Raw genomic sequence first — 15,530 nt, forward strand, 5'->3', positions numbered from 1 at the left:
AATTCAGTCCTTTGATTTGAATATAGCTTGTCTGTGTGAAAGGTATAATAAAATTGGAAATCACTTATTTTTGATTGCTCTGTATAGATGATAAACAGCTGAAAAAAGTGAGACAACTTAGTGTACATACAAAGATCTGATATTTAACACTGAAAAAAGTCTCTTAGGATGGACAGTTGAAAAGTTTTACTGCAGCGTTTGAGAGAAGACAGTTCCTACTCCAAATATTGCTGCAAGTTGTAGAAGACTTTAATTAGTTTTTAATTAACACAAGATCAAATGGACATTTGAGCTAATGATTTAATGTAAGTGAGAAGTAGAAGTTAAAATAATGTTCACATTACTTCAGTAGCATTTTGTTAGTATCGCATTGCTACACAAGAGAATCAGTGAAGTAAGAGGAAAATATCTTTTAAAGAATTTTAGGGAGCAGTTTAAGATGGGAAGGGGTAAATAGGAAAATTGACAATGAAGTTAATTAAAAGGGCCATTAATGAATTATTAATGTACGAAGACAGTTTACTGTGCAGAAATGTCCTTGTAAATCCTCTTGCGATACTTCTACCCCTTGATAATCACTTACCAAGTAATTAATTTGCTAGACCACCTTCGAAGTTAAAACCTCATGGAGTAAACTGAAGCAAGTGGTAAGTGATAGTCACTGTTTTTCTTTTCCTCACCTTTATTGAGAGATAATTGACAAATGAAATTGTAAGACAGTTAAATTGATGATTTGATACAGGTACATATACATTGTGAGAAGATCTTCTGCCACTGACTTAATTAATACATGTATCACCTCACATATTTACTTTTTGTGTCTCTGTTACACTTAAATCCTACCCTCAACAAATTTCAATTATACAATACAGTGTTATCACCTGTAGCTATCAGTGTTATACATTAGGTCCTCAGACTTTATTCATCTTATAACTGAAAGATTATACAACTTTATCAACTTCTGCCTTTCCTCCAGTCCCCAGCCCCTGGTAGGCAAATACTTTTTCTATTCACTGTATTTATGATTTTGACTTATGATTGTCTTTATAGATTCTGTGTGTAAGTGATACAACATAGTGTTTGCCTTTTTTTAATCTGGCTTATTTCACTTAGCAAAATGCAGTCTAGTCTCATTCATGTTTTTTGCAAATGACAGGATTTCCTTCCTTTAAAAAAGACGAATAATATTCCATGCTGAAGAATAAAGATTAATATAATGAATTCTTTATATATTAATTTATATATAAAATAGGGATCTGCTTTCATTCTTTTGCATGTGGCTGTCCAGTTTTTCCAGTATCATTTATTGATGAGACTGTTTTCCCCATTGTGTATTCTTGGCTCCTTTGTTGTAAATTAATGGACCATATATGCTTGAGTTTAGTTCTGGCCTCTCTGTTCTATTCCATTGCCCTGTGTATCTGTTTTTATGTCAGCTTCATATGTGTTTAATTACTATTTGCAGTGTAATTTAAACCTGGATGTATGATGCCTCTAGTTTTGTTCTTCTTTGTCAGGATTATTTTGACTCCTTGGGTATTTTGTGGTACCATACAAATTTCAGGATTATTTTTTCTATCTCTGTAAATAATGCCTTTGTAATTTTGACAGAGATTGCATTGAATCTATAGATTGCTTTGGGTAGTATGGACATTTTAACAATAGTAATTTTTCCAATCCGTGAACATGGAATTTCTTTAATTTGTGCCTTCTTCATGTTCTTTCATTAATGTTTTATGGCTTTTAGTGTATATGTCTCTCACTTTCTTGTTTAAATTTATTCCTAAATATTTTACTGGTTTTGATGTTAATGTGATTGTTTTCTTAATTTCCCTTACTGATAGTTTGCTCTTACTGTATAGAAATTGTATGTTGATTTTTTTATCTTGCAATTTTATAAATTTATTTATTCTAATAGGTTTTTGATAGAGTCTTTTCTATATATAATATCATGTGATCTGCAAACCAAGCCAATTTTACTTCTTCCTTTCTGAATTGTATGCCTTTTAATTCTTTTTCTTGCCTAATTGCTCTGGCTAGGACTTTTTTTTGTACCACATTGGATAAAAGTGCTAAGTTACATATTATTGACCAACATTCCAGCTGTTGATGATTAAAATGAAAATGGCATTCATATTTGAGGACTGTGAAAGAAATTCACAGATACATTTTAACCAAAGTGAAAATTAGTTACATCTAAATTTTGTGGCCTTTACAACAACTTAATTTTGATGGAGAAGAGAACAAGATTGTTGTTCGCATAAGCTGACAAATCTTAATACAATAGGCAGGGTTTGAATGTTTGAGGTTTACTTTTTTTGTGGTGTACAGTTGGTTGAAAAGCCATTTCCTCCTATTTCCAGGGCACACACTGCTGAATTCTCTTCTTTGCCAACCAACAGACTTTGCGGTTTCTGCATACTGCAGACTCTGCTCAGGTTTCTGAGTACTGCACACTCTGCTCGCAGAATTCAGCGTGGATTTTCTAACTGTGGCTTTGCATCTTGTGTTGCAGTTACTGGCAGGATAGTAAATTATGTTCTGGTCCAGAAATACGCTGCATACTGTAGACACTCAGAAAACTTTCTACAAATAAAAAGCAGAGTTTATACTTTAGAAGGAAATCACCGTATTTCTTAAGTAATACAGGTGACTTATCTATCTTTGGCGGGCTACAATTCAGTTCCTACTAATAAACATGTCTTCTTACTGTGCATGTTTATGGAAATTAAACAGATAACTTGAGACATGAAAGAAACAAACATTTAATGTGTATTTTATGTGTATGGGTGTAATGCCTGAGATTTGCTTTAAAGTCCTCCAGGGGACAGAAGTCCCCAGTGGCATTGTGGTGATTGGGGAATGACACATGAGACAAGCTTGAAATATTGATGTTTGTTTAAGATGGTTGTTGGGCCCATGGGTATTTATTATACTGCAGTTTCAGCTTTTGTGTGTGTGAGTGCAACAAAATGCTCATGGAAGGGAGTGGTACTTTTGCAGTGTGGATGTCGTGGCATCAAAGGAAACTAAGGGCATCCAGAGAAAAAAGCCAGTGGGGACATTTCAGTGAATATATTTATTGCTTAAGTGTGCAGGAAGGATGGAAGGGAGGGAGGGGTGAAAACAGAAGGATGTTTAACGTATTTGTTCATTATTTCCCTGGTCATAATGCTGCTGTTAAGTTATTCACATTGTTCAGTGTACATTTTTTGGCTTAGTTTTTTTTTTTTTTTGGTGTGTGTATGTGTGTTTTTATAAACTTCCTACTTGCTTTCAAAATACTTTTTAAAAATTAATTAACTTATTTTAATTGGAGGCTAATTACTTTACAATATTGTGGTGGTTTTTGCCATACATTGTCATGAATCAGCCATGGGTGTACATGTGTTCCCCATCCTGAACCCCCCTCCCACCTCTCTCCCTCAAAGCACTTTTAGTGGAGTTGTTTAATGGAGTTCCTGCATGTTACCATACAGAGCACAGTCAGTACCTGACTAATTGTTCAGGTGCTGAAGCAATGAAGTATACTTGATTATAATTTCTACTGAGGAGCATGCCTGTCGCTATTAGAAAGGCCGTGGCCTAGGTGAGGGCAGTGATCGTGGTGCCGTCAGGGCACGTGGAGCTGGAGGGGAGACGTTGCATGTGGTTCAGGTCCTGCTGTTTATATAGAATGATGATCTTGGGCAAGTGTTGTCCCACTTTAGGTCTTCAGTTTCTTCATCTGTAAACTCTGAAGAATGGGTAGAAAGTTCTTTTCATTAACACAGATCAGTGCTTCAGAGGCCCGTCTTGTGCAGAACCACGGAGCTAGTTGACATAGAGTTGTGAGGGGAAGATGCCAGGTCCTTCATCTTCTACTTGTTGGGGCTTCCCTGGTGGCTCAGACGGTAAAGAGTCTGCCTCCAGTTTTGGAGACCCAGGTTTGATCCCTGGATCAGGAGGAATTCCCTAGACAAGGAAATGGCAACCCATTCCAGTACTCTTGCCTGGAAAATCCTGTGGGGCCGCAGAGAGTTGGACACGACTGAGCGACTTCACGTTCACTTTCATCTTCTGCTCATTGCTCCATCTCCATCACAGAGGACGAGAGGTGCTGGATGCAGATTTTTGCTGGATGTGCTTTTGCTTGCCTTGCTTCTCCTTCTCAAGCATTTGTATTTTAATTTCTTACATTTCATTATGACAATCTGGAATGGATCTGTTACATCCCATTAAAGTGATTTTAGTCTTCAGTGAGGAGATTAGAGTATGCTAATCTTGTCTGTTCCCTCATCCAGCAGTGTCCCTCACTTCCAGAAATTGCTCTCCTTGGTTTTGATGGCCAGTGTGCCTAGTTATTTCAGACCCCAGCACTTAAACTCTGTCTGCAGAGGCCAGGTAGATAATAATGGTGAATCAAGTCCGTTGTAAATTCTGTTTTTTTTTTTTTGTATAGTCATTGTTACTTTTCAGTTCTGCAGCTTTCAGCCTTAATCTTGGGGCCATAATAGAAAATAATGGGGGTTTTGGCTAGCTGGAAAGCTCATGACCGTTCCAAGAGGGTAACTACTACCTAGTTCTAGCCGATTATGCCCTTTGGGCCCTGTGTTGCCAGCTTTTCTAAATGTGAGGAGAAATACGGTTGTGGACTGCCATTTTCTGGTCTGTTTTATTTTTTGTGGGGAGACTGCCTTAGAGCCTGTTCTTAATAAATGGTTGAATGGGAAATAGGTCTTCAGTTAGTATTTCTTCAGTTCTTCCAGTTCTGTTGTAGTTGTTCAGTAGGTAACATCTCTGCTGGGGATGGTTTCCCTTGTGGTAACTGAGCAAACCTGGTGTCCTCGTGGGAAAGGACTGAGATTATGTGGACAAGTAGAACTGGGAAGGCTAGTCTTCCTCTGTGTAGCCCAGGTTTGGCCATTTAAGGTCAGTATATTACAAAGTGTCTCTGTTTTGTGGCAACACTTAGATTCCTTAAATCGAATAATTTGCCAGCAGATATGAAAAATCTTAACCAACTAATGTGTTTCTTAAATTAAGGCATGCATTTTCCTCTAGTCGATCTTTCATTCCCTTTGAACGCTTCTCCCCTCCATCTCTTCCTCTGCTTCTCATTCACAGCATGAATTTGTGGTTTGTCCACGGTGTATAATATTTCAGGCATTGTGTTCACATAGAATCTTGTAAAAATTATGAAATTCAAGAAATGCATAATTTTGAAGACATCAGCCCATAAGATACTGAGAACTCATAGTAATCTATGTGTGATATAAAGGAATGTTTTTATAATGCTCACTTATTTGGATTTTATGTTATATGTAAATCATAACACTATAAAAAACCTTTGGGCAGGAGTCTTGTTTTGTTTTCTGGAGCACCTTTATAATGTTATGAAGCTGTCCTAGTCCTTAATTATGCGAGACCGCTTACGACACGGCAACCCTGAAGAACGGTATAAATTTCGGGAAGTTATTTCTATTGGCTACAAGTCCCTTGCTCTGACATGACTGTAATATAATTGTTGTCTAGGATGGGATCTTCAAGATGAGCCTCTCTCCAGATGGGACCCTCCTTGCAGCCATTCATTTCTCAGGAAAGCTCAGCATCTGGGCCATCCCGTCTCTGAAGCAGCAGGGGGAGTGGATGCAACACGAGCAGGTGTGTCTCTCAATTGTGATTATTCCTAGAATGATTCTCGCGTGAGGGCGAGTACTGGCAACACAGATTTCATTTTTGTGATATTTTACGTTTATTTATAATGTGGCTCACAGCTATTATTTATTCTGATCATTCCTAAGCTGTCCTTTGTTTAAAGTATTATCACAGTAGCAGGACAAATCAGGAACAGAGCAGCACTCCTTGCTGATACTGATCTGCAGAACGGGACACTGTATCCTGAGTGTCCTCTGTCCACTGAACTCTGTATGTCCCCTGCCTCCTCGTTCCCCAAGTACAGAATGGAGATGTTAATTTTTCAGCAAAAGTGAGCTAATATCAAAGACTCAAAAGGTCATTTTCTTCAAAAGAGTTCCCCTTCTTTCCAGATCTTGTAGTTCCAGTAATCCTGGGCTTCCTTCAGGTTGAAGGGAGTTCTCTATACTCCTAAGGCAGTTAGAGAAAATACAGAGAAAATAGAACTGTTCAGCTTTTTAGTGTCTGGAAATGACAGGGTTTGAGAGGTAAACAATTGAGTTGTTTAGGAACAGGTAGAATCAACACCTATTGTAATCTAAAATCAGCATGGGCAGTTGAGGTCTGCTCGTCTAATGCCATGTGTTGTGATAGAATGAAGATTTAAGAAAAATGCTTTCAAGTGCATGCAGCTTGTTATAAATGGTTTAATCCTCTGAGGATCATTTTGTATGTCAGCCCTGTGAGTGTTTGATTCTCCTTCCCTCGTATCTGCACGCCCCTTTCCGGGAGGAATATCCGGCCATCAGCTTTGGTGATAGTTTTGTGATTCTGGATAGAAATATATTCCCCGAAAGATATGAACAGATCAGGGTCTTTCTATTAGCATTCTTTTGAATTTTATTTCATCAGAATGCACCATTGAAAGAATTCTTAATGAGCAAACAGCATTTTGTATTTCTCAGACTAGAGGGAAAGAAAAAGGGTCTCTACATTTTCATACTCTTTCACAGACTTTGTTTTTGCTGTTTTTTTCCTCTTAGAAACAATTTTAGGAAGATTTTTTTCCCTTCCTAATTCCTCCTTGTGTTGAATTTAATTTGATCTCCACATCTCAGCCACTCTCACTCACTGGATCTAAATTTGCTCTAAATAGAAGAGATCTTCCTCAGTTTTCAAACTCAGTAACCAAATACAGGGACATTCTTTCTGTCTCTTGTGAAATGAGAACTAAGTTGACTTGTATCTTCTCTCTAGAAGTGAAGTGGATCAGCTCCTAAAACTTTGTTTAATATGTTCAGCTGGGCTCATCAGATAATTGATCCAGAAGGTACCATGCATTTTTCATGGTTATCAGTGTACAGTGATGAAATATTTACCTTTCATTATTGGAATAGACCCTGATGTTCTATTTTATGTGGGAAATTTTACATTTGGGCAAACTTTTTCTTTAAAGGTGAACACTGATTATTAAAGTCGTTTATAATAGAAGCATTGATTGAGTTCTGAAGCACACTTCATATTTAATCTTTTGAGTATCTTGGAATGTCATACATATTGAATAAGCACTATTTAAAAAAACTCATTAGTATGCTCTTTTTAAAAAAAATTCTGGATACTTTTTTTGCTCACAAAGATCAGTTGCATCTGTTGTAGTCTTTATTGGCACACATTTGAATTTTTAACTGGCTAGACATTTTAATCCTTATTTGCCAATCAATTTCATTATAATTTATTATACTTCAGCTCATGAATGTTATTCATTAACTTTTAATAATGATTCTCTTAAAAACACAAAAATTGTTTAAGAATCTTAACTCAGGAGTGAGTAAATTTAAATATCTCAGTGGTTTGGAATAGGTCATCAGAAAAGTAATGTGAAAAGAAACGAAGGGACTTGAGAAATGGCCACAGGGATCCACGGGAGGGGTGAGTTCAGGCCAGGAATTCGCCTATGGTGTTGTCTTAGGGAGAGTCTTTTGAACAGAAATACCCCGAGAGTTTAGAAGGCAGTTCGTCAGGAATTGCTGAAGCCCGGTGTTTGTGTCGTACCTCTGAGTTTCCACCTCACCCCTGTAGCTCTGATTCAGTGCTCCTCATACAGCCTGTAGACAAGACGGCATGATGATACAGCTCCTGGCTAGTTGTACCTTTTATTATAATTTACACATTTTGGGGTCTTATGTATCAGTTTCTTTTTATTTGCTTGGTATAAATTACTTCCTTTGAATGCCTGAGTAAACTGGAAGAAAGAGGATTTAGGACTCACAGAACTGAAAACCATGGACCCTAGTTGTCATCACCAGGGACATTTTCAAGTAGTGGGGTCCTTTGCTGAGGGGTCCGTGGCTTAGTGATGTCCTTGGAGCTGATCCTACTTTTGGTGCCATTCCAGGGTGCTGCCCCTCGCAGGCTGGGGGCTGCCAGCGCCTCCCTTGACTGCTGCTGCTCAGCACCTGGAAAGACTCTAGCTGAACAGAACTGAATCTGCCCTCTGAGACCCCTGCCAGTGCTAGCTTCACAATAAATTTCTGTGCAAAGTTGAGAACAGGGAGGGCATTTAACTGTATCAATTCTGAGGTTATGGTTGGAATACTGTACCGGCTCCTCCATTTACCTGTCATCTTTTCTTGTCTGGTCATTATGCTGTTTACACCTGCTCCCTGAACCCTCCTCTCCTGCTCCCTATTTTTATCTAACCGTTTTCTGTTTTACTTTCTGAAACTTCATTCCATCAATAAACAAGTTGTAGGAGGCTTCAGCATTTTTACAGAGCATTCTGAAATAAATGTATCAGGTTTACAAAACTCAGTAGGATTGAGGTGCAGGTATGTAATAGTCTTGTAGCTTTTATAAAATTAACTCTAATTATATATATTAAATAATAACCTCTATTTACTGAGCACTTGCTTTGCCTTAGGGTTTTTCAGCAAGTAGGCAGTAGACCTGAGGTTTGGTTTCATGGCCCTTTGGCTCTGATGTCTATGCTCTTTCCGTGACCATGTGAGAAAATAAATATATTTTTAAAAAGGTGGGGAAAACCCTATTGGTTAAGCTTTTTATCAAGCTTTATTTTATTTGATCTTTAAAAGAAGAGAGACAAATTCTTTTTCTCAGTGCACTTAATACAGATTTCTTCAGCCCTCTGAGATATGTTGAACTCTAGAGCTGTTAATGGTTAGTGTGTACCAGATACTAGAATAAGTAATTGAGAAAGCCTCTCGCTGATAAACCCTTAACTTTATGATGGATATCTACAGTACTTCTGATGTGGTGACATGAGGTGAGGGTGTTAACTGTTCAACAAAAGGAGTTTGAACAATCATACCGTGTTTGAGTCTTTCACCTGTATTCGGGGGATTAATCGCATTGGGTATTGGACAGTTTAGATTTGGACTTGAATGTCTGGAGAGAGTCACTGAAATCTAGTGTACTAGTCAGATAACAGAGAACAAGCTAGTGGTTACCAGTGGAGAGAGGGAAGAGGGGAGCAGTAAGATATGGGTAGGGGATTAAGGGGTACAAACTTTTTATGTTTAAAATAAACTGCAAGAATATATTGTACAGCACAGGAAATATAGCCAGTATTTTATGATAACTATAAATGGAGTCTAACCCATAAAATTTTTGAATCAGTGTTGTACACCTGTAACTTAATGTAATACTGTACATAAGCTATGCTTAAGTAAAAAAATGTCAAATAGTGCAGTCGAGTAAATGTAACAAAACTTGAATGTAACAGTGCTATATAGAGTAGTTATTGCCTATAATATTATCATAAAATAATAAAGTTCAAGTATTTGAATCTGTACTGAGTCCTAGAGTAGAAAATGTAATAAATCACAGTCCTTTGCCCTTAAGACATTCATAGTCTTGAAAGGGAAATTATTAGCAAATTAAGAAAATAATGTGTTAGTATTTTGCTTCTGTTGGTGGTGTTGCGGGGGGGATTGTTGGGAGTAAATGGTGCTGGTATAGTAAAGCTTGGTTGTCAATAGCAATTTTATTTCTTTTGTTTACTTCACAATCTTATTAATCAGAACATGCTTTTACTTCATTTTAAGAGATGGGAATAGTGCTGAAGAAAGTTAATTTAGATTGCTAAATGTTAGAATCAATGTTCCATTTTGACTCAGGTCCTCTGACTTCATAGGTCAAGCCTGCCCCCTGCCACCCCCCAGAGACTCTTCTTACAGTATTTACATGTGGAAATGCTGACTTTGAGTGGGGACGTTGGGTACTAGCTAAGATGTTAATGGGAAACAAGGAGAGACAACCCATGTGGTTTACATGAATGGCACCTGGAGCTGTGTGCTTCATTATGTAGAGATAACTGGGAATGTGAAAATACTAAGCAAAAGGTATAGTGTTACTTCTCTGGTGCCTCAGACAGTAAAGAATCAGCCTGCAAGGTAGGACACCCAGGTTCAGTCCCTGGGCTGGGAAGATCCCCTGGAGAAAGGAATGGCTACCCATTCCAGTGTTCTTGCCTGGGGAATTCTATAGATTGAAGAGCCTGGCAGGCTACAGTCCATGCAGTCACAAAGAGTTGGCCATGACTGAGCGACTAATACTTTCACTCTTTGACTTTTTCGTAGTCACTTACCAAATATGTGGTGTCATTTTGTATATTCATCCCTGGCTGAAAATATTGAAAAACCCTTAAACAACTGAAAAATACTTCCAATAGCTGCTCTTTTTTCATTTGTCCAGCAATAGTCTAGTGGCCTTGGGCCAGGTTAGGGCAGGCTTTGGATTTCTTTGTGGCTTCTCTAGGAAACAAATGGACAGCCAATTAGTTTAAAATGGTGCCTATAATGTATGGAGACTTAGTGTATATAGTATATGGGGACTTATACTAAAGTATAAGACTATAGTATACTGTTTACCTACAGTATACAAAGTATATATACTTACAAGTACTATATACTTATATATGTACTATATATACACTTATATATGTATTAGTTCAGTTTAGGCACTCAGTCATGTCCGACTCTTTGCGACCCCATGGACTGCAGCATGCCAGGCTTCCCTGTCCATCACCAGCTCCTGGAGCTTACTCAAACTCATGGCCGACGAGTCGGTGATGCCATCCAACGATCTCATCCTCTGTCGTCTCCTTCTACTCCTGGCTTCAATCTTTCCCAGCATCAGGGTCTTTTCCAATGAGTCATTTCTTTGTATCAGGTGGCCAACATATACTATAGTATATAAGACCTTATATACTAAATAGTGTATATAGTATATAGGGACTTAAGACTTCACCTTCTAATATAGAGGGTGTGGAGTCAATTCTCTGGTTGGGGAGCTAAGATCCCACATGCCTCACAGCCAAGAAACCAAAACATAAAATAGAAGCAGTATTGTAACAAGTTCAATGAAGACTTTAAAAATGGTCCACATCAGTTCAGTTCAGTCGCTCAGTCATGTCCGACTCTTTGCGACCCCATGAACTGCAGCGTGCCAGGCCTCCCTGTCCATCACCATCTCCCGGAGTTCACTCAAATCACGTCCATCGAGTTGGTGATGCCATACAGCCATCTCATCCTCCGTCGTCACCTTTTCCTCCTGCCCCCAATCCCTCCCAGCATAACAGTCTTTTCCAATGAGTCAACTCTTTGCATGAGACGGCCAGAGTACTGGAGCTTCAGCTTTAGCATCATTCCTTCCAAAGAAATCCCAGGGTTGATCTCCTTCAGAATAGACTGGTTGGATCTCCTTGCAGCCCAAGGGACTCTCAAGGGTCTTCTCCAATACCACAGTTCAAAAGTATCAATTCTTCAGTGCTCAGCCTTCTTCACAGTCCAACTCTCACATCCATACATGACTACTGGAAAAACCATAGCCTTGACTAGACGGACCTTAGTCAGCAAAGTAATGTCTCTGCTTTTGAATATGCTGTCTAGGTTGGTCATAACCTTTCTTCCAAGGAGTAAGCATCTTTTAATTTCATGGCTGCAATCACCTCTGCAGTGATTTTGGAGCCCCCCAAAATAAAGTCTGACACTGTTTCCACTGTTTCTCCATCTACGTCCCATGGAGTGATGGGACCAGATGCCATGATCTTTGTTTTCTGAATGTTGAGCTTTAAGCCAACTTTTTCACTCTCCTCTTTTCCTTTCATTAAGAGGCTTTTTAGTTCCTCTTCACTTTCTTCCATAAGGGTGGTATCATCTGCATATCTTAGGTTATTGATATTTCTCCCGGCAATCTTGATTCCAGCTTGTGTTTTTTCCAGTCCAGCGTTTCTCATGATGTACTCTGCATAGAAGTTAAATAAGCAGGGTGACAATATACAGCCTTGACGTACTCCTTTTCCTATTTGGAACCAGTCTGTTGTTCCATGTCCAGTTCTAACTGTTGCTTCCTGACCTGCATACAGATTTCTCAAGAGGCAGGTTAGGTGGTCTGGTATTCCCATCTCTTTCAGAATTTTCCACAGTTTCTTGTGATCCACACAGTCAAAGGCTTTGGCATAGTCAATAAAGCAGAAATAGATGTTTTTTTGGAACTCTCTTGCTTTTTCCATGATCCAGCGGATGTTGGCAATTTGATCTCTGGTTCCTCTGCCTTTTCTAAATCCAGCTTGAATATCAGGGAGTTCACGGTTCACGTATTGCTGAAGCCTAGCTTCGAGAATTTTGAGCATTACTTCACTAGCGTTTGAGATGAGTGCAATTGTGTGGTAGTTTGAGCATTCTTTGGCTTTTCCTTTCTTTGGGATTGGAATGAAAACTGCCGTTTTCCAGTCCTGTGGCCACTGCTGAGTTTTCCAAATTTGCTGGCAAAGTGAGTGCAGCACTTTCACAGCATCATCTTTCAGGATTTGAAATAGCTCTACTGGAATTCCATCACCTCCACTAACTTTGTTCATAGTGATGCTTTCTAAAGTCCACTTGACTTCACATTCCAAGATGTCTGGCTCTAGATGAGTGATCACACCATTGTGATTATCCAGGTCGTGAAGATCCTTTTTGTCTAGTTCTGTGTATTCTTGCCATCTCTTCTTAATATCTTCTGCTTCTGTTAGGTCCATACCATTTCTGTCCTTTATCGAGCCCATCTTTGCATGAAATGTTCCCTTGGGATCTCTAATTTTCTTGAAGAGATCTCTAGTCTTTCCCATTCTGTTGTTTTCCTCTATTTCTTTGCATTGATCACTGAAGAAGGCTTTCTTATCTCTTCTTGCTATTCTTTGGAACTCTGCATTCAGATGCTTATATCTTTCCTTTTCTCCTTGGCTTTTCGCTTCTCTTGTTTTCACAGCTATTTGTAAGGCTTCCCCAGACAGCCATTTTGCTGTTTTGCATTTCTTTTCCATGGGGATGGTCTTGATCCCTGTATCCTGTACAGTGTCACTAACTTCATTCCATAGTTCATCAGGCACTCTATCTATCAGATCTAGGCCCTTAAATCTATTTCTCACTTCCGCTGTATAATCATAAGGGATTTGATTTAGGTCATACATAAATGGTCTAGTGGTTTTCCCTGCTTTCTTCAATTTCAGTCTGAATTTGGTAATAAGGAGTTCATGATCTGAGCCACAGTCAGCTCCTGGTCTTGTTTTTGTTGACTGTGTAGAGCTTCTCCATCTTTGGCTGCAGAGAATATAATCAGTCTGATTTCGGTGTTGACCATCTAGTAATGTCCATGTGTAGAGTCTTCTCTTGCGTAGAAGTTAAATAGGCAGGGTGACAATATACAGCCTCGACATACTCCTTTTACTATTGGGGTCAGTCTGTTGTTCATGTCCAGTTCTAACTGTTGCTTCCTGACCTGCATATAGGTTTCTCAAGAGGCAGGTCAGGTGGTCTGGTATTCCCATCTCTTTCAGAATTTTCTATAGAGAGAGTATGTGCGTGCTAAGTTGCTTCAGTCATGTTTGATTCTCACTCTTTGAGACTCCGTGGACTGTAGCCCGCCTGGCTCTTCTATCCATGTGAGATTCTCCAGGCAAGAATACTAAAGGGGGTTACTACACCCTCCTTCAGGGGATCTTCCTGACTCAGGGATTGAGTCTCCTATTTCTCTTGCATTGGCAGGCAGGTTCTTTACCTCTAGCACCACCTGGGAATCCCATGTAGTATATAGTCAGCTCTCAGCTTTACCTTGAATGTTGGCCTGAGAAAAAAATTAATGTTTCTGTTGCCTGATATGGACTTAAAGTCTTTTTACCAAATTGTGAATTCAGCTTGTCTGGGCCTTTCTTCAAGCAATATAGTACTTTATTAGTTTTCATAATACTATGATTTGTCTGAATGAGTGTTTTCTCTGTAAAATCTAATGATTAAAGATAGTTTGGAAGTGTCTATTCTGATTTACTTCCATCCAGTTTTCAGTTGATTAAATACTTTGGCTTTCATTGTCAATATGAAAATCCATCTGGCTAGAAATCTGTATTAAGTTTTGTTCATGTTTGGAATATATAGTAAAATTGCCAAAGTGATTTTCATTTCCAACATTTCCCGTATGTTATGTTTATATATTTATGTCTCATTTTTGGCCTTAATTTTTCTCTGAAGAAGTTTTATTACTTGCTTATTTGTGCTTCCTTAGATGTAGTAGACACAAGACTTACCATTTCCATTTGATTTTATTTTCTCTTTGACACGTAGTAGGTGCTGGAGTAATTTTGTGAAGGGGATGACTCAGTGAGGGATAAGTGGGAAGATGATAGTTCTTGTGATTAATCGGGATCTTATCCACAGCTGTTTTCACAGCTTCACTAGACTGTCAGTTCTTTGAGAAGAGACACTGAACACACATTTCTTTCCTGAGATCTAACAGAGGGCTTGGCGTGTTAAATACTGATAAATGTTTGTGGAATGAATAAGCATTTAAAGGTTACTTTCATGCTATTGATGACAGGGTCTTTGTTATGTTTAGCTTCAAGCCATTAAAAAAGAAGTCAACAAATAAAATCCTTAAATCTGAGAAGACAGATTTAAGCCTAATGCATTAGCCATAATAGCCTTTCTGTACAAAATCTATAACTGTATTCTTGGGGCATCCTCCTAGGCTGTTTTCAGACATTTGGTAGCATGTCCTACAGGGAAGAGTGATATGGAGGTCATTTCTTAGAGTGTATCAACAAAGTACTGGGAGTGAATGCCAACTCTGTAGTTTGTAGAGGTCTTGGGAGCTTGGTGATCCTATCCTCAAAGCAACAGCCTCCAGAGTTTGTGTCAGATGCTGTAAAGCAGAGCCAGACCATGGTTCTCACAGGTAAAGTCCTTGGGGTTCTAGGGTGGTAAGTTTGGGCCAGTTTGAATAGTACGAGGGGAGCAGTGCGAATGTCAGCTTAGAAAGTGGTGAGCGACAAGCCATCAGGATAATGGTCTGGCAGGTCACCTCTGCCTGAGGCAGAGTTAAGTTTGGGATTTTGTTTGCTCTTCTTTCTTAAATATACTGTGCAGATAATTCTATCAAATTCCCACATATTGTAAAGTTGAATGCTTAGTTCAGACATGTAGACTGAATTGCTATGTACTCCTAAGATAAAGATACAGTTAGATATATACCCCAAAGAATTTAAAACCGGTTCTCAGACACAGTACATTTGCATACATGTTCACAGCAGCCACAAGCTGGAAATAAGCCTAATCTCTGTTAATAGAAGGATGAACAAACAGATCGTGGTATATACTTGTGATAGAATATTATGCAACCATATAAAAGGAATGAATGTGACATCTTAGGTCAGTCTTGGGAACATTATTATAATTGAAAGAAGCCAGACAAACAAGGTTACCTATTGTTTGAACCCATTTATACAAAATATCCAGAATAGGTAAATCCGTAGAATCAGAGGGTACCTTGCTGATGGCTGGGGAGAAGGGAAAAGCCAAGTAAAGGTGCAATGACTAAGTGGTTTTATTTGGAAGTGATAAAAAGGTTTTGGAACTAGATGG

The 15,530-nt window shown here is 38.7% G+C and overlaps 1 protein-coding gene across 3 annotated transcripts in view; it reads left to right on the forward strand.

Moving 5' to 3' along the window:
* Positions 1 to 15,530, forward strand: part of NBAS (neuroblastoma amplified sequence) — a 335,385-nt gene that overhangs the window by 68,391 nt on the left and 251,464 nt on the right. For all 3 annotated transcript variants that reach the window (XM_018055620.1, XM_018055621.1, XM_018055622.1), the window contains exon 12: positions 5,515 to 5,643. In XM_018055620.1, the coding sequence (XP_017911109.1) occupies positions 5,515 to 5,643 (129 nt within the window). The remainder of the gene's footprint in view (positions 1 to 5,514; positions 5,644 to 15,530) is intronic.

The sequence above is a fragment of the Capra hircus genome, chromosome 11 (genome assembly GCF_001704415.2).
Source record: "Capra hircus breed San Clemente chromosome 11, ASM170441v1, whole genome shotgun sequence".
NCBI lineage: Eukaryota > Metazoa > Chordata > Mammalia > Artiodactyla > Bovidae > Capra > Capra hircus.